General features: G+C 36.5%; 1 protein-coding gene across 2 annotated transcripts in view; it reads right to left on the minus strand.

The window, feature by feature from the left end:
* Nucleotides 1-20,091, minus strand: part of STX18 (syntaxin 18) — a 59,812-nt gene that overhangs the window by 2,247 nt on the left and 37,474 nt on the right. The window contains exons 1-9 of one of the 2 annotated variants that reach the window (XM_054295869.1): nucleotides 18,808-18,933; nucleotides 15,146-15,261; nucleotides 13,922-13,999; nucleotides 13,752-13,818; nucleotides 10,277-10,392; nucleotides 5,794-5,882; nucleotides 2,649-2,707; nucleotides 1,828-1,897; nucleotides 1,144-1,224 (exon numbers count right to left, since the gene is read on the minus strand). In XM_054295869.1, coding sequence (XP_054151844.1) covers nucleotides 1,144-1,224; nucleotides 1,828-1,897; nucleotides 2,649-2,707; nucleotides 5,794-5,882; nucleotides 10,277-10,392; nucleotides 13,752-13,818; nucleotides 13,922-13,999; nucleotides 15,146-15,254 — 669 coding nt within the window. In that variant the 5' untranslated portion in view covers nucleotides 15,255-15,261; nucleotides 18,808-18,933. Of the gene's footprint in view, nucleotides 1-1,143; nucleotides 1,225-1,827; nucleotides 1,898-2,648; nucleotides 2,708-5,793; nucleotides 5,883-10,276; nucleotides 10,393-13,751; nucleotides 13,819-13,921; nucleotides 14,000-15,145; nucleotides 15,262-18,807; nucleotides 18,934-20,091 lie in introns of those variants that run through there. The other variant, XM_054295868.1, reaches the window with a different exon arrangement.

Consider the following 20,091-nt stretch of genomic DNA (forward strand, 5'->3'; position numbering starts at 1 on the left):
TGAATAGAAGTCAGGTTCGCTGGTACCTCTTTAGATTTATCACACTGAAGTCACACTCAAAATCTTAAAATTGCACAAATCAAACTCCAGGAGCTATATTGCAAAGTGCATGCTTCAAAGTTAGTTCTAAGTTTCAAAAGTGGAATTCCTTGATTAAAAGGAATCAGGCCTTCATCTTTCTAATAAAGATCTAACTTGAAACAAATGAAAAAACAACAAAACCAAACAACAAACAAATACAAAATCCTTGACACCTCTGGAGGTAACGCAGTCACTTCTTTCAGTCTCAGAGCCAGTATTTTTCTTGGCTGTTCCTTTCCAAAATTGACCAGCAGGGGACTTGTTTTTTGCTCTCATTTTTTAGATTGAGATTTTATATTTACATAAGGATTTTTTTTAATATGATACAAACACTAATGTGAGTAACAGTTTATATTACCACCTTTCACAACTGTTTCTCAGGATGGTTTAGGAAACTTACTTCTACCTAAAATTGTGAAAAGTGAAATAAAATATAGCTTCAGTTCTTGCCATATTTGGTGCACTTTTCAGAAGAGCAGAGCAGTGGACAACTCACCCTTGAAATACCTTTTCTGTGTGCTCTCAGGAGGGAGAAAGAAGTGAGCCATTTACTCAGTAGCCTAATTTAGGAGCTCCATTTTTATTGAAATCTCAGTTCTCAAAATAAAACAACCTTTCCTTCTATTTAGTAAAAGTGGAAGAGATTTGTTTACTAGGAGCATGCAAGAGGTGTTCAAAATTTCTTCTGCTAACATTCAGCATTCTGTTTCAACCATTTCAACACTGTCTTAGAGTGGTAGTCTGCAATTTCTGCCCCTCACTTCTTTGTTTTAAAAAATCTTCACAGGTGCTTAAATGCAAGCCAGGTGACCTTCATGTTTAAAAACTGCTGAGGCCAAGTAGATTTCTGCAGTCCTGTGTAGCTATTCAGATGATGCTTAGCAAGTGTGAACTATTGAGAAGCTCAGCTACCTTGCACAGTTCTCCCAAACCCCTGTCCTGACACCCAACACCCACTGCACCAGTGCCATGGGCGAGCTCGCATGTGCTGTTCAAAAGCAACACCTGGAAAAAACTGAAAGTTAAGAGAAATGAGTCTGAAACACAACTTCAAGATATTACCTCTCTTATGTCTTCATTGCCTTCTTTTATATTCTCTGTTGCACCCACAACTAATTGATGGATATTGTCAATATCAGTCTCCTGTTTAAAAAAGAAATAAAATTGAGAAATAGTAATGAATGTTACAAAAAAAAAAAAAAAAACAAACCAAAACAAAACAAAAACCACTTCCAAGGACTTGGGGAACAAGCAGAACTCAAAAGTAAAATAAAATCTGGTATTACTAACATCTTTGTTTCATTGATGCAAAGGCAGAGAGTAATACATTAAAGTTGTTATTTCTTTATCGGTGATTTTACGAACCTGAATGGAAACTACCAAGACCAGGAGGAAATCTCCCATTTATCTAGAGTCAAATCTAACCTGTCTGATTTTTCCAGCTCTTTTGGAAGAGGTGCCAACATTTCCAGAAAGGATGCTGTTACCTAACACATTTAACAGAACATCAATTCTGAGGCAGAGGGATCATTCTAACACACATCTCTCATTTTCCATTCCTGGTACATTCTAATAAGTAACAACAGTAAATATCTTGATTTTGAATTTGAAAAACAAAAGTATTTTCCTTCACATTTGTATTAAAGATTTGTTAATTTTATATTCACAAGTTGGCAATCAAGACCAAAATGCCCCCAAGAAAATCTTTAAGTTGTGTTTGCTGCTCTAGTATTAAATTATACTAACCTGTTGCAAGACTTTCTCAGTGAATATCTCTTGTAATCTGGAGATTTCCACCACTTTTCCTTCAATTTGTCTTGGCAAAGAACAGAAACACTCCATTAGAAACTCGTGCAAACATGTCTTGCGGCTGCAGATTCAGACCCTCCAGGCCAGTAAGTGGCTGCTCAGGAGGCCACTGTTCTGTCAGTTGACTGTGAGGCAGCAATAACAGGGACTGGGGCTTGGACAGTGCCTGGTTGGAAGACCACCAGCCCTCAGTGAAGCCCTGGGAAAGGCACCCCCAGAAATGCTCAGTGAGCAGCTTTCACTGCCAGGTATTTCACTTGTCTCCCTTCTTTCATTTCATATAATACCATTCATGCTGGGCTTTAAGCAGTTGACTTTGACACACCCTTTTCATATGCTACTCTGGTGTGTGCAGTTCACCTGGCCTAGGACTGACACCCAAAAGTCAGTTTCTAGCTTGAGTAGCTGCTTGGGTGTTCTGCACAGCTGGGGAGAGTGATGGCACCACTGTCTGCCTCTGCATGGGGTCAGCAGTGGCACCTCCCCTACTGCCATCTGGATATCCAGCAGACAACAGGACAGAAATGGAAAATGTAGTACTTTAAAATGTGGATAAGGGAGAATGTAAGAATGCCTTCCATATGTAACCAGTGCTGCCATTCTGTACACTGTGGGACAGCACATGGTTCCTCTCCTGGGCACTGGTGATTTGCCCCAGGAGCAGGCAGGTGTCCTGCAGCCAATGCCCTGCACACGGGGGCTGACTGGGGCATGGGACCAGCACAGGCCACTGTCTGTCAAGGGACAGAAAACTGTACCTGACTTCATCGAAGAGATTGTTCATCTCACCAACAAGTCTCTGGTTCTCCTGCTCAAACTGGAAAAAGGGGAGAAGGAAATGACACATGAAATGTATAGGTTTAACTTCCCAGAAGTGAGTCTGAAATGACAGGTATGCCTTTGAAGAAGGGTAACAGTATCTCACAGAGAAAGGTTTAGTCTTCTGACATGGGCAAGTTCGATCATAAAGAATGAAGAAAAAGATTTTATTTCTTTGAACATCCAGATTTTTTTAAACATCCAGATTTCTTTTTGTACAAGAGGCTCACTGCCTACCTCATTGGTAAAGAACAACCTTCTCTCCTGGGCTAAAGGATTCCACAGAGTCTAAGAGGAAGGTTACTGGGCACTGCCACCTTCACTGTGGGTAGCAGTCTCAGGGAAGGTGCCCAGCTCCATGAATTGAAGGGGAACAGAGAGCAACATACTGCACAGTTCCATTGATTTCCACTCTAAAGATCCAATGGTTTTGTCAAATGAAATAATACCAGCATTGCAACACATTCAAGTGTCATTGTCACTGCTGTATGTAGTGACACCACGTACAGAGCAGAGCATTTTTGAAAATACTATCGCCTAAAATATATTTATTTCATATTTACTTCACAGCAGCAGATGCTGTGCTTCATCACTGCACTGCTTTACATTCATGACCATTGTATGTCTGGTTGTGGTGGAGTCACAGCAAAGCCAAGGCAAAGGGCAATGAAATAGGGCCACAGGATTTAGTGCTGTGATTGCCAGTTGGTCCTTGAGTTAAGTGGGACCACCATGCTGCAATTGTTTTTTCTGGCTTCTGTAGGGATATCTGTACAAATATTCAACATTAGAAATCCCCTATTTAACTGCCTGAAAAACCAGATGGTAACTAATTGAGAAGACAAATTTTCAGTAAAGAAACAGTGAATGACTTTAATCCTTTACAAATAGCACAAATCCACTTGAGAAAGTATTCTTTTAAAAGTCTCTTTGATATTTAAAACCTTCCACTGGCACAGATTGCCTTTTAAACTGCTAAATGATCTTTGCAACTTGAAATCATGTCTGATGGAGCACTTGCACAGACAGCTGTTAAGATATGCTAAAACAGGCAATTGAACAAAGGGTTTGAGCTCTGAACACATCATACACCAGTGCGTCACAAAGGGATTTACATGATGGGAACATAAAACCAAGCTCTAGCAATCAGTATAACTCAGTGATTTATGGCTTATTGAGTAGCCTCTTTCATGACAGTGAAATACTCTGTTACCAAAGTATGGCATAAAGTGACAAACTGCTTAATATATGGCTAAAAAATCCAAGGCATAAAATAAATAATCACCACTCCTTTTAGTTATTCCATGAGAGAAGTCATTAGATGTGCTGCCCCTGAATTTAAGACAAAACCAACCAACCAAAAAAAAGATGAAGTCAGAGAAAAGTAGATATTTTCATGACTCCAAACAGCAGAGATTTTTCCCACTCAATGCAATCACAAGACATCTGCTCACAATAACTGTAAAAAACATGAATATACCTGTATTCAGAGTTATAAACTAAAATTTATTGTGTAAATCATGCAGTAGGTCTGTAAATCTTTTGGTCAACATCAAGCTCTCTCCTGAGGGTAAACTAGTGATAGGAATTGGTGCTTTAGCAATGATAGGGCTTTAATTCATTATTTTATCTACATGAAGGATCATGGAACCATGACTGAGGATTTGCTAAGTATGATATGACACAAACCATCCCAATTTAAAGCTAACACAGCAGTTCACAGATTGCAGCTATCCTCTTCATAGCATTGTATAGGATAGAAAAGATCTTACAGATCAAGATGACAACCCACCACTACACCATGTCCCTAAGTGCCACGTCTACTTGTCTTTTAAACACCACCAGGGATGGTGACTCCACCAGTTCCCTGGGCAGTTGGTTCCAAAGCTCAAAAACCCTTTCAGAGAGGAGATTTCTCTACAAAACACAACCTGCATTAGTTTTCAGTCAGAAGGCCCTCTCAGAGCCCAACTCTCATTTCATGGAGGCTGACAGCAAGGGGCCTAAAAGTATTGTGCCTAAAGAAAGGAGAATGATAACATGAGCAGAATTATCTTGTAAAAGAAAACACAAAGCAGGAATAATCCTCTAGATTTTAAACTGGCACTCAAGAACAACATGAGAGCATACAGAGCAGCCTTTGAAGAACATTTTCTCTTGAACAAGCCATACCATAATTGTGTGCAACTCAGTCATCTCTGACTGGAAGAATGATGTGCACTGTGTCTGGGAACACCTCGAATCACTGCCAAGGAAGCTCCACAAAGTCATACTGCTGCAGCCCTTTGCCCTGTAAAGCTCACTCTTCTGATAGCTGCACGGCTACTGATTGAAATCAGTTCTTTTTTCTTTATATAAACCCAAGGCAGTGTGTGTTAATGTAGAGAGGTTTTCTAAGAATTTTGAACTATGCTCAAAATGATAAATTTTAGGAGTATCAAAAAATCTGACAGGCTGTCAGCAATCATACCTATGTCAGAAATTTCCTATTCAAATGTAAGCAGAATTGGATCAATCTATAAACATGCTGATAGCAGAGAAATGCAAAAGTGTTAAAATTAATGAAATTCTGTTGTGACAGACATCTTGTAGCTATTCTTTCTAGGAAACCAATCTGATTTTGATAATAAAAAATAGAAAGAAATAAAATGAAGTATAACTTCACAGTAATAGTTAAATAGTACAACTATTTGTGTTCTAGAAACTGTCCAAGAAAAAATGGCAAACAATTTATTCTTTCAGAAGTTTCATAATGATTCTTCTGATGTTGCCTTGATTTTTATTGTTTACTGACTAAACAAAGCAATTTGTACTGTAGTGGTAGAAAACAATTTTAATTTTGATTGTTGAAAGATAGCTTTTATTAATTTCATGTCTCCATGTAAATATTTTGTAGCATTTTTCAATACTAGCTGCTACCAGAAAAACTAGGAAGTCCCAAGCAAAAGGTGTATCTTTTTACAGCATTATTCTGCATAAAATGTTAAAAGTTCATTTAGGTGAATCTGTACTTCTTTTTTTTACCACACGTGAATACAACAGAAAATACAATAAAATGGACAATTAGACACAGGATAAACATACCATTTGTATTTCTTCAGGTGACAGCTCATCTTCACCTCTGCTATCCCCCCATAATCCAAGGTTACTTTGGGCATCGGGCAGATTCCTGTCTGTAAAAGAACCACCAAACACTTGAGACACTGAATAGCACAGGGCACTGAGTAGTAAAGTAAAAATAATTTTTCATCCATGCTAGACTGATCATGAAATTGTTGTGTCTCCTTTGTCAGTTACTGAGATTCACGCTGTATTTACAGCACAAAATTACACCAACAACCTTTAATTTCCAAACAAGGCCAAAGGTCTTCATGTAAGTTTAATTTTGTAAACTAAAGGGAGCTCCATTAACATACTGACTGAAAGGGATGTAAAATAACACATAATGCACTACAAGAGCTTTTAGGGCACAAAATACTGTAGCAGTTGTCTTTTAACAGATAAAACACAATTTTCAAAATGACAGCCTATATGCAAAGTATTATCTTCCAGCAAGACTTGACAGAACCACCAGTTCCTCCTTTCAGAAACTAAAGACAGAATATCAAAGATGTTTTGAGCAAAGCTCACAGATGAACTCGATTTTGTCATGCTCTTTAAACTTCCTCTTACAGTGCAAATCCCACACCAACTGTGCAAGGGGTCCTCCAGCATATAACAGGAATCAGCTCCAACCCCACAAATTAACCATAACACATCAAAGCTGCTTCATTCATTCCAGTAGTATTTTCCCTTTGATTAAAGCTATTCATCTGCATAAATCTTTGTATAAGTCTGGCATAAAAGACCTTGAAGGGCTATTTCTGGGATATTCCCTTCTGGAAGATTTAATTTTAGGCTTAATTATATACTTCTGGTTATAGAGGAAGAAGTTAGAAGAGAGAAAAGAAACTGCTACAAGAATCCACTGTTTCTGAAGCTGTTCTAGCATCAGTGTTTAAAAACCTTGTAAGACTGCAGCCTTGAGAGAGCCTCTCCTCTCCCTACTGGCTGTAACAATCTTACAAAACCCAGGAGAGATCTGTACCACCCCACAGTGGATCAGCCCTCAACCTGCTTTGAGGCATCAGCTGCATGTTGCAAATTAAAACACAGAAAGATTTAGGTTTTAGTTTTTCATACATTTCAGGCTCCCTATTTATTTCAGTCAATCTTTTAAGCATTTATGTGTATTTCAATTTGCTTTCTTAGAACTTCCTAGACATATTTTTTTTAATTGCTTAAGCAGCACTAATGCATCATCATTCAGAGGCTGAAACCTTGTCTTGGGAAGCCTCTGAAAGAAGTGGTCTTATTTATAAACACATATATGAAAAGAGATAAAAGGAGAAGTTTTCCTTTTTTATTCTCCATGATAGTATTTATGCAACTCTTGAAAATATCAATACTGTAAAAGAGTACTGTGTATTTCTCCTTTATAAACTTTTTTTTCAACAACCTAACCAGGATGCATAAACAATGACAGTGTTACAAATGGGGGATGCAGATAAGGAACGTAAGAAATTTATTTTAAACACAACCTCAAACCAAAAAATAGATCAGCTCTTTCTTATAGTAGTGAAGTATAAACCCAAGAATCTCTTTAAAGATTGTTTAGAAAGCATCCAAGTATTTTTTTCCATGGGGTATTATCAGTATTTCAAATCTATTCCACAGAATCACAAAACTTATTTGTTTAGGTAATCAATGTATTTACATTATATCAAAATTACAATAAATTATTTACCGTATTCGAACAAAATAAGATAATTAGTTTATGGAGAAAAAAAAAAGAGAAAACCCAGAGAAACCAATTAGTTTCAGGCCCTGCCAGCACTGTAAAAAAACAGCACCTGTATCCAATGTGATGGCTAATAAGCAAATATACTTATGGTAAGAGGTAAGCAAGACACATGTATCTCCCCAGGGTTCCTCCTGTCACTGTGGGATGTTTTGGGCTTTCTGCAGCTGTCATGGAGCTGACATTAATGCTTTTCTGCAATTCAGCTGGCAAAAGCCAAACTACATTTTTATTTCAGAAAGAGAAGTAGTTAACTTGTGACAGAGATATAAAATAATGATCAAATCCTCTGAACCTTTTTCCACACTGAAAGGAGACAGCTGCTAAGCTTGTGGACCAGTTCAAAAGCTACTCATTATTTACATTTATTTCCATGAACTAAATGTCAAATTTGTAATATGCAAATAAATACTGCCAGTATATAAAAGCACTCTCCACAGAGACTATTTTCCTACCATGAGGCATGGCCACTATAATTCTAATGTAAACAGGTGCTTTGCCACAAAACAAAGGTAATCACATTTTGCTTTAGTTTCTGCCAAAAAACCAGACAAAACCCAAGTTGTTCTTCAGCACATTAAGTAGCACATTCAGCTGTTCATCATAGTGTTCAAATTAAGGACAGAACCACAAGCTGCTCTCAAAAGTATCTTTACAGATGAGATTTAACCCAAGGGACCCAGGCATGGTGCTGATGGCTAATTCATAAAAACAAATGCTCACCATTCTCTAAACCACCAACATCTTGAAGATGAAAGAGCTGATTTTAAAATGCAAGCATTTCTCTGGCTTCCTAAAAATTTGAAAAGTTACTTAAAAAAAAAGTATAAATCAAAGGCTGTAAAATTTAAGCTGAGTTTCTTGTTTCCTAGTCATCTTGTTCATGTTATTTTCACACTTTGACAGCCACCTACCAGCAAAGTCACAAGGCTGATTCCTATAAGCAGCAGCAACCAGCACTTACCCTTATGTGAGGAATCACAGGCTGTGTGCATTTGCATACTGTTCCAGACAGATTTATTTTGATATACAAGTCTCATAGTTTTCTCAAAGTCTACTCAGCAACCCCTCATAAGTACTGCAGCAGCACCACTTGTGTGGCAGGACCCCTACTTTCTCATAAAAATTAAAGCAAAAACTCATGAAAGCGAGAACTGGAGTAATCAAAATTAATGTGCAATAAAACAGCTGCATTTCTATTTACTGCAGTGGTTTGCTGTGTCCAAGGCAACCAAGAAACAGTATTTTCCACGGTGTGGCACAGATTTTTGGAGCTAAAAATTGTAATGACACTATGTGGTGGGAGAATGCAGGGACATGTGGTAACAAGGAAAGAGCACAGGGCAATGAAGATGCTACTATGCTGCTGCTTCTCCAGTGGCACCAGCTCACAGCTGCAAAACACTGATAACAGGTTAAGGTGAAACTCATCTGTGTGCCTGTGTGCTGCATCACTTATGACACACTATAAAAAGGTAAGCACTAGAAATGGCACAGAATCAAAACCTGTACCTCTTATGATAAATTCAGTGTTAGAGGGGGAAAAAAGGCACACTGATAGGGCTGCAGATGTACAAACTGGTTAGGAAGATAAGCAAGGCCATTATCAGAAAATGAAGTTGTTCAGACATTGTGAGGTAATTCAGTGTTAGAGAACTTCATCCAGAAGTGGAGCACCCACTTCACATGAATCCATGCTCTCTATGGCCCTGGAGTCACCTAACAGAGGAACTTTACTCTTAATAAAATCACTAAAGAAACAACAACTATTTATCAGAATAATATGGCCAACCACTGCATTTATTCTATCTTGACAAAGTATTATCACAATGTAATGTAATTAGAAGGAAAAAAAATTCCTGCTGTAAATCACAGGGTACCTTGGCCTCCTTTAGACAATTAGTGAGAGACCACAAGCCAGGGAAAGCAATTTCAGAATCACAGAAAAATCTCTAGGCATGAAACCTGAAATTATCTGCATAGTACTCCAAAAGGCACTTAGCTCCAAAGCTCTGCCAGCACCTACATCCCAGGACAGGCTGAAATGGCTAAGAAAATTTAAATGGCTTCTATCCCTCAGCCTGAGAAGCAGGCAACCAGGAATGAGAACCAATGTTCACAAACCCCATCAAGATCTGCACCATCTGAAATGACCCCAAGGTCAGAGATACTGCTTTGGATTTCTGGCTATCTCCTGCACCCTGAAAGATGAAATTAAATTCTCCCAGCAGGGCAACTCAAAGCTGTCAAGAAGAAAGCCCCAAAACTACTGGATGTGACCAGCCAATAACCTCCTCTGTGAGCATGTTCCACCTTCGAGTTCCTGCTGTAGGAGTCTCCAACTCAAGGTCTCTGTGCTTAAAAACTAAGAATGTTCTGAGAGAGTCATTGACCTACTTGCTAATTCCTTGCATTCAGTGAAAGAAATATGGAAAATTGGACAAATTTTAGAAGATATTGATAAAAATAAATGAAAAGAGTACATAAAGAGGTTATTAAGAGGATGAAGAATTCAGCAAACCATATGATTTCTTTAGCTGGTATGTCAAAAAGCTTAAGATTTTGCTTCCTCAGTCTCACAGTATGCTTCACAGAAGCTTGATCATCTCAAGCAAGATGAAAATGGAAAACCTGCCAGTCACAGCAATTGGCCCTTCTAAAGTGAAGTACTATCAACCAGACAGGTCTTGCCACAAAAAGTAAAATGTAACTACATTTTATTCCTACCTTTGCTTTCCTCAGCAGAAAGTTTTTCTTCAGAATCCCCTAAAGCACTCTGTGAAGATTTTTCAGTGGAAAGAGGTGATTTGGACACGTTGCTCTGCTCAGGTTCAAGTTTGGACCTAGAAGTACAAGAGCCAATGATTTAACTAATACTATACAGATGTACTTCTCTAAAATGAGAAAAAACACAGATTACTAAATTCAATACTTTAACTCTTGTGAACTTCACATTAAAGATTTTCCAGTTGAGATACAAAATGTACTTAGCAACTGTCACTGACATATTGCTACAAAGGCAAAGAAAGTGTGAATATTATTCCTGGACAAAATGCCCCACATGCTCAGAGTTGAGAATATTGAAGGCTACAGCATAAAAATACTGACACTTTATTAAACTTCTTTTCAAACATCCAGTGTATAAATATTTTTTTTTTTAGCCAACATTTAGGTCATATGAAAAATTTTTAGCAGCAACAGCCAAGCACTACTTCTTCATTTTTTTCATATAATAATGGCAATTTTACTTTATATTTTCAATTGTCATAAAGGAAATACCATGGAATTAGCTTTTAGGGAATTAGCTAACAGGGACTACTTCTTAGTCCCTATTAGGTAATTTTAATACAAAGACAATGCAAAACATGAGAAGTTTATTCAGTGATTATATATTAAGTACTTGTCAAGTATGTTTCAGTGTTGCATCAAAAAATGTTGAAATTAGTGGTAAAGTACTTTTTCCAGTAAATTTCTGTGGTTTATTGTTGTCTACAATGAATTCTGTAACTGCTAAATAGCAATCAGTTAAATGTTTAGTAATGCTGTTGAAGAAGGTAAAGAACTAAAAGCCAGTGGGTGGAATCGCCTGCTGTGCCAGGTGATTCCACCCTACCCTTTATCACTTCCTGCCCTCTCAAATATAATCAGCAGTTAATCTCATTATGATTTGCAATTCTCCCCTGTGCCTAACAGAAGGTCCTGCTTTTTTTGTGTTCCTTCATTGCATTGTGCCTAAATTCTAACCCTTAATTAGAAAATTCTGTGAAAACCAGAATATAATGCAATTGTCATCAGTGAGTGATTGCTATTTAACAGTAGCAGGGAACCTTTTATAGTGATAAAATCTCTGCAAGTATTAGGCTTTTGGTAATTTTGCAAAGAAGAATTCTTTTCTCATCTCCTCCTTCTCAAATTGGCCTAATGATAAGAAAAAAAAATACTTATCTACATATCTGTGCAATTCAACTAATAGTTTTAGTACTACTAAACCACTAATTCCACAGGTAACAAAAATATCAGCTTGATTTGAATAACTCCATACATAATTCACAAAATCTTCTAATGGAAAAAGAAGTTTAAAATTGAAATTAAATATAATCTTGAAGACCAATAAACACTAAAATTGAAAATCACAACCAAGTACTTTACAGAAAGAAATGCTTGTGTTTCTATTTCTCATCTTTTCTTTCTGTGAAACTAGTCCTAACCAGCAGAACTTTTAAATCAAAATATGTGAGTGAATACATAGGGGCAACCTCTGAAAGGAAATTATAACACTCAGGCAATTTGTTGAAGAGCTTAGGATAGTTATCAATATAGAAGGAAACATGATGAAATATATTTCTATGGCAAACTTTTCAGTATTATCTGATATGCACATATTTTAAATTGACTAAACTGCAGGAAAGAAGAGCTGCACTAGGATTAATTTATTTCTAAAGAAACATATTCCTTTATTGTTTGTTGTCCTTATTGTGCACAGTATAGGAATATAAGAAACTTTCAATTTAAAATGAACAAAGTGTCTGGGGTGCACTGTATAAAAGATGCCTGGTTCGTTCAAGGTACATGTTCCTATCACATAAAGCACCTGCTGAAATCCTCAGGGAAGTTACAAATCAATTATACTGTTTTTCTTTAAGTCATGATAAAGATTGGGTTATGCCCTGTGATTTTTTGAATTGAATTTTAATTTAAATGACAATTGAGCCACTACATCACATCTGCAATGCATACAGACTCCACCTGGTCAACATGTGTTCTAGTTCTTACATCCACAAAGAGAGACATAGAGGGACCCTCCAATAATAAGAATGTATCTTTTGGGTTCATTCTTAATGCCTTACTACTCTTTAGCTAAGTGGTACTCTAACTTCTGAAATAATGCATCAAATTGAGGTTTTTTCTCTGTTTATTCATCTGAGAAATCCTGAACCTGGGATTTCACATGGGAAGAGTAATGTAGGAGTATTAACTAACAGAAGAGCTCATATTCATTAGCTACTGCTTCGACTGCAGGAACAATGCTCTCTTTCTTTGAAGCTGTTTCACATGAAGAATACTGATAAGATTCTGAATTTTTACACATTAAAAATATCACACTGTTTCTATATAGCTTTTTTTTGAAAAGTTGTGGGAGCTACAAAAACACCAATGCTTTACTTTTCTCTCATTACTTCTTACCAAATTTCAGAAGTGGTTTGGGATATTTTGTTTTCTTGGTTTTGGTCTGATCCTCCACATGTACTACCATTTATGTCTCATAATGATATATTTGAGTGAATCTAATTGTGCCTAATCAGGCTGAATCATTCTGAATAAAATACACTTATGAACTTTTGAAAAAAATCTCTCTGGGTTCAATGTAACTGTAGCTGATACTACACCAAACTGATAAACCAGCATCAAGTGTTGGAAAAATGCTCAAGAATTTATTTATGTGCACATTTTTTTAAATTAAAATATAGATAATGGACCTTGAGGTTATTATCCAAATAATGCAGAATGAGAAGACATGGAAAGTTTCTCAGGTACTGAATAAACTGCAAACCTCCTCACTTTCCCTGTCATTCTCACAACTGGGAGTATGCAGAAAAAGAAAGTGAAGAAGTACAGGGTTTGAAACTTGACTGAAAAAAAATCCCACCAGACCAAAAAGGCAGCAAGCAATCACCTTTAATGTCTCCTAGACATGTTCAGCTCTACATGAGCAGCCTTAACAAGTGCCACTATAAGAAGTGGAAGCTCTTGTTTCAGTTCAGAAATTACATTCTAGTTTTTTATTTTCATCATGTTCATGCTTGCCATGAACACCTGCCATCTCAAGTAGTATTTATTGACAACACAGTCAATAAATACTTGTTTAGCAGAAAGATAGGACCTTTAAAAAAAAGTAGAAAAAAAATTGGTGAATTTGTAGAAGTCAAATAGATTTATTAACCCACATTTTTCTATTTGGTGCTTTTATCCTTTACCTAAATGAGAACTACAACACTATAATGGCACTTTGCCACTTTCAGACTTGACTTCAAATGCCTGAAGTGTAAAAAGCCCTAGAATGCACCTGCTGACTGCAGAAGTTGCTCATCCAACCACAAACTTCCATTAAAACAATCTCCTTAGCATCTGAACACGAACAATCGTTTTGCTGAGTGTCCTACAAGTGAAAGGCACAGTTAAACTATTTTTTGACACTACTCACAGTCTCTTCTTATCTATCACTCGCTTAACTCGGATGGCTCTTTGCTCAGAATACAGCTTGCACACTCCTGTTCAAGACAGCAGTAAACAAAATTTCAGGTTAAAAGAGCAAGATTCCATTCTTGGAAAATGCAATCATCCATTTGTAGCTATTCAGTAAATACTAAGTACTTTTTAAGTAATCTTCAATGAAGTCCAAGACAGCTGTTCTGTGCTCCTTCACCTGAGCAGACTGGACACCCTTGTGTGCTGAAATAGAAAAGAAAATAAAAAATAACCTTTTAACTTTTTACAACAATTCCACAACAGTTTGCACTTTCAGTTGATATGCAAGTTATATTCAAAAGCCTAGTCACATTTTATATATGTTATGTATAAATATTTCTTTTAAACATAGCTACATTTAAATATAGATTCTCCAAAAGAGCAAGTCATTACAACAAACCAAAAAATGAAAATAACTACTGTCCTATAGTATTTTTATATATGCCACAGAGTTCTATTATGTCAAATAAACTCTAAACAGGAATAAGTGACATCTAGCTAAGAACAGCAGAATAAATCTAGATATTTAACTTACTTAAACTATTGAACTTGAATTTTCTGGTGTACAGACTATGTGGAAATTTTTGGGATTTATTGTGTCAAATCCTTTTAATTCACATATATAGATATTTTTAATTTTTATACTATGCAGTTCCCATGCATGACTGACATTCAGTGATTCTGAATAACGCTCCAACTATGTTTAGCTGGCATTTTAAATCTGATGAAAATCTTTTGTGTATCAATAAAATACAGAGATGCAGCAAGTCAACTTGAAAATAGTAACACAGAAATTCTCTCTCTACGACTTTCACAAGATAGCGTAGTAAAGGTATGACTCCCATATTCAGGTTGTCAAAAACACTTTTAATCTACCAGGACTCTGTTAAAGTTACTTAATTATCTCTAACTTGGAAGTACTATACCTGTAATACCTTACAGGTAGACAAGCTAGTAAAAGACAACCATCAAATCTAGTTAGCTTTGCTTTAGGCCTCTCTGCCAAAGTGCAGAATTACTACTCAAGTAGCAAATATTTAAGACCCTTTTTTATACTTGTTAACCTTGAGTGTTTCTGTGCTATTACTCAAAGTTTGAAGTTCAAATACTGGTATTTGAACACATAAACAAAATTCTATGCTGTGGCTTCTTTTTCCACTATCATTAAAGAAAATGGAATTACAGTACTAATCAGCCAATGGGATTACACCAATTCAAATAAAAAGGCAAGGAGACTTCCCCCATATTTTTCCTAAAGCATTTAAGATTCACCATTATGCACCAATATTCAGCATTACCTCAGCCTTTATCAAGAGCTAAAAAAAACCATGTAAGAGCTGCTTAGTTTACCTTCTGTTCTGAGCTGATGAATGGCATCAGCACACGTTCTCATAAACACCTGGGCATCCTGATCTATCTGGTCACGCTCTGTATCTGTCATCCTCACATACTCAGACATAACATGGCTGAGAAACAAGAAAAACTTGTCACTTAAAAAATCCCCAACATAAAATCCACAAGCACACACCTTACACCTTCTTGTGACCCACCATCTTTGCAAGAACTTTTCTGCAACGCTGATTTTCACAGAAAAAAATAATAAGTACAGTTAACTACCACTGATCAAAATGCTACTCCTATAAAGTTGGGAGGCTTTTTTTAAGAACACTTTTATTAGTAAAGTATGTAGAAAAAAAGAGTATCTCCTATCATCTTGTACATAACCAAACAAAGAGCAGATAAGGAGAAAATACAGCTAGAAAATATAACATTGCCCTTGCTACTTATTCCAATAAAGTGTTCTAAAAATACAAAACCAATTCAGATAAAGGAACAGCTCAAATACTGAAAGAAGTACAAAAAAAAAAAAAAAGGAATTTTCATTATCCTAAATACAGTGCTTCATTTTAAAAGTAGCTCTACTATGAAATTGTGAACTCAAACTAGAGAAAGAATATTGGATGCACAATTATAATATCAAATTGATTGCAGTATTTATTAAAACCTGTTCCCATTGTTTATTTCAATTTTAGATTATATATTATGCATTTAACATTTTCTAATGCTATTAATATATTTTTTTGTTGCTAAATTAATAAAAATGGAGACCCGTCCTTAAAATATTAACTCACTGTAGGTAACCAGCAGAAAAGCATATTGTATGAAGATATGTAACAGTGTTTCCATAGCCATAGGTGACAGGATAAAACTCTGCTACAGCAAAAAAAGTTCATCTTGTGTTTCCTGGTGATGTAGTGATCACAGCCTATTATACCTGCTCTTTAAAAAAGGAAAGAAAACCTTAACTCATACCTGCATTTGAAATTATTTTTTAATATGTGAAAATTTCCTCATGTGTAATGCAACTTCATTGCTGCAGTAACACAAGTAAAAAGAGATCTTCAATATTTAGCCTGATATCTTTAGAGATCTCTTACACAGTTCACTGCAGCAATGGCAAAGCTCCCCTGTGTCTGCTGCAATCCCAGGCACAGGAAAGCAGGAAAGCCCACAACCAGTTCACACAACCCTGTCCCATTAGCTCATCCCATACAAACCCAGCAGCTCCCTCCTCCATCATCAATGTACTGCAAGCAGGGGTCTAGATCCCCTCCACAAAGCTTTAAGTATACTCTAAATAATAATACTCTATAATATTCTTTGAGTATTATATCACAATCTCCTCATTCCCATCCCACATTACTGGTTTTACATAAAAAATCAGCATATTGTTCATCTGAAAATTAGTATCTGCTTATTGGTCAGCTAGTACACAAGCTCATATTAGCAAGCAAACAGTAAGACAAACTAAAATATAGAATATTACTTCTAATTATGTGTTTGTTTCCAAAACTGCCGTGTATTTGACATCTAAATATCAGGGCTTTTTTCCCTTCCCCTGTTTAAAACTATTCTAAATGTCATAAAATTATTCTTTATTCCTTAGTAGTGTTTCCATTTATAATTCTAAGCATGTGTAAAGCTAGGAAATCCATTCCTCCATCCATTTCCACAAAGACCAAGACAGAAAGGGACCATTAAGACCATCTGGTATGGCAGAATTCATAATATCATTCAGTGAGCTCAGCCTAGAGAGTTTCTTGAGCATTTTAGGGCACACAGACTTAGGTGAGAAATAAGGATGGAGTAACAGCTGTATGACAGCTTCTTGATAAAAAACCTCTACTCTTCTATTTCAGATGACAATCATTAATTCTGGCTGGTCTGCTATTGAACAGGATATAAAGTAAATGTGTTTATATGTCTAGCTTCTTGTACTCCTCCCAGCTTTGTAGTGTTTGAAGAGCTCCACACTTTCCAGGCACTTTTTAACATAAGAGGGTAAAATAAAGATTAAAAACTGCAAACCAGAATTTTCTTTTAAATCAGACTTAGAAATAAATAAGAAAAAATTTGCCTCAGGCACGCTTCATTTTTTACTAACAGTTTAACTAATGCTAGTGTATTGATACACTGAGGATAATTGCAACAGCTTTTTAACTTTGGGAAGTTGTTAAGTTACTTTTCCTAGTTGCTGATAGAAAAACAGAACAGATTAAATTCTTAAATAGTAGTTTCACAGCTTCAAAGCTAGTAAAATGCAGCTTAATCCAGTAAACAAGAAACACAATACTTTTCCTTTTATAACTGCTTACAGCTTATATAGTGTCTGGCACCAGTGCTTTTGAACATGAGCTGGTCAAGGCACTCAGAGAGAAGGATACCTGAAACACAACCTCCTTGGGAAGGCAAGACTGGAGTCATACAATCACATCCCATTATGTCAGAACACATATGGCATCCACTAGTACTATAACAGGGTACTGAAGTCCCCACTGCACTCCCCAGTAAATCTGCACACAGAGATTATACTGAAAATCCATTTAATCACCATCCTCTACTGGAAGAGGAACCGCTCATTAAAATAAAACAGGCCAAAGAAAACCAAAACCACAGAAAAACATCAAACAAAAACCAACAGAGCAGAAAAAAAATCCAGCTGTATCTTGTAGGCCAGAGATTCAAATGCATGCTCAGAAGTGCACTGGCAGTATCTCAGCAGTGGGCGGTTCCATTACTAAATCAAGAAGGGCAAAGAAAATCAGGTTTATTTAGAAGCAATCAGAATAATTAGCAAGATATGCACAGAAAATGACTGGAGAAAGGAGGAAAATAAGATCCTCTGGATTGTCATCCTTGCCAATATGAGAAAACTTCATAAGAAACTTGGGCTACGAGGCAACTCGCTTTATTTGTGATTTTTAACAGTGAATGAAGAGTACAGTGAAGACAGCGACCATCAAGTAGGCAGATTTCACCAGTCTAGAAAAACTAGCAGGTCAAATTGCAGAGAAAATGCAAACTTAAAAAGGCAAAGAAAAGAATTCAGATGAACTAGTAGTTTTCATACAGAAATTACATTATAATTTGCAATTCTGTCCTTGATAAAAAGGAAGAGTAGGCAATTAATTCAGTGAGAGATCAACTGAGCTTTGCTGAGCTCAAACAGAAAGATCAGAATACGAAGTGCAAATTAGTTCTGATTTCTATTGACAAGTCTAAGGGAACACAGCATGCAGGGACACAATCAGAAAAGGATCAAGTGCAGGATGAGACTCAGTTGGGAAAGGATGCCAATGATAACAAGAGATTGCTCTGCAAACACTACTATAAGAAACACTTAAGAATGTGGTCCTGGCTTGTTACTCAACAGAGAAATAAAATTATATGCAGAGCATGAATTAATTCTAGGTGTTTATTGCTTTGTTTTGGGGCTTTTTTGGGCACTAACTTTTCATCATGAATATCACTTGAAAGCTGTAGTTACTACCTCTTTTAGCTTACTGCATCTGGGCCAAATTTAATACCTCTGTCATTTTAAAAAGATCATAATTCTTTGCTGATATTATCATCAGCAATAGCAAGTGTCAGACAGTGTATTAGGGAACAGGCTGCTGAGTGAACTGTGTGAGAGAGAGAGCTACATGAACCAGGTCATAGCACAAGTGTACCTCAAGGTGCAGTGGCTCCTGGTAGTAGAAGTGCATATCCATCCTATCTGTGTGACAAAGCTGTGCTCAGGAACGAACTAACCAACTTCCAAACAAGCCCAGGGTGTGTGCACATTCATACAGTGTGCAGAGACAGGAGAGCCAGCCCTGGAACAAAATGGGAAATGCATCAAATGACAAGATGGATCCTCACTGCCAAGAACTAGGAGAGAATAAGCAAATGACACATTGATAAAAAGACAAAGGTCAGCAACTATCTTTGAAAATAGGGTTAAAGGGACAAAAAAGAAGTGCAGAAGACTTGTAGACCACTCAGTCTAGAAAAGCACAGGAATAAATAAGTAATATTTAAGCACTGAGGAAAGAACAAAAAGATTAACAGCATCCAAGATGTAGTACAGTAGTACATCATAGGTAGTACATCACAGGCAGTATAATTTACTGCTGGGATACAGTAACAGGTCTTATGGATGGATGAAAAGCAATCACTGTTATATTTTGGTGTGGCTCTTGTTATTATCTCACATAACATTCTCACCAATGAATAAATGAGTTAGAAGAATAGATGAGTTAGAAGAAATAACCACCATATGAATGTGAAACTGCAAAGTTGAACTTGGGGGTGGTTATACACCAAAACAGAAGGAAACACTGAGTCGTGTTTCACAGGATTTTGTCCTGAATCTGATGCTATTTAATACTTTCATTAACAATTCAGCAGAATGGAATATATACTTACTAAACTTTCAGAGGCATAAAGTTAAGCGAATTAAAACTGTATAAAGACGTCAAGACTTCAATTCAAAACAATATTGCCTGGAGAAATGACACAAAGAATTTGAATAAGGAATGGTCAGAAGCTCTCTGCTACAGCAAGAACAACTATCTGAACCCACAGAGAATGGGGAATAACTGATTAGGGAACAGTTCTTCAGAAAGTCATCTGGGATCATACTGGATCATAAACCAAACACAACAACATACTGTTGCATAAAAAGTCATCATTACAATGGGACACATTATGCTAATAACATAGATATGGAAACAGGAAAAAGCAGAATAAGAATATGAAATCTTCACTGAAAGAAATATTTTGAAGCAAGCAAAACACTAGTCATTCTTTTTTTGGATGTTTCAGCTATAGTACTTCCAGACTAACATTTCTGTGATTCTATTTTGCTGGCAAAGCACAAGGAAGCAAAGCTGATATTACATCAGCTTTTGGAATTAGGAATTCTGCTGCTTCATAAAATATCTTCCGCTTACTAATCCAACAAAGGTAAC

Source organism: Melozone crissalis, unplaced genomic scaffold (genome assembly GCF_028551555.1).
Source record: "Melozone crissalis strain CALT ecotype California unplaced genomic scaffold, PUWL_Pcris_2 ptg000006l_1, whole genome shotgun sequence".
Taxonomy (NCBI): Eukaryota; Metazoa; Chordata; class Aves; order Passeriformes; family Passerellidae; genus Melozone; species Melozone crissalis.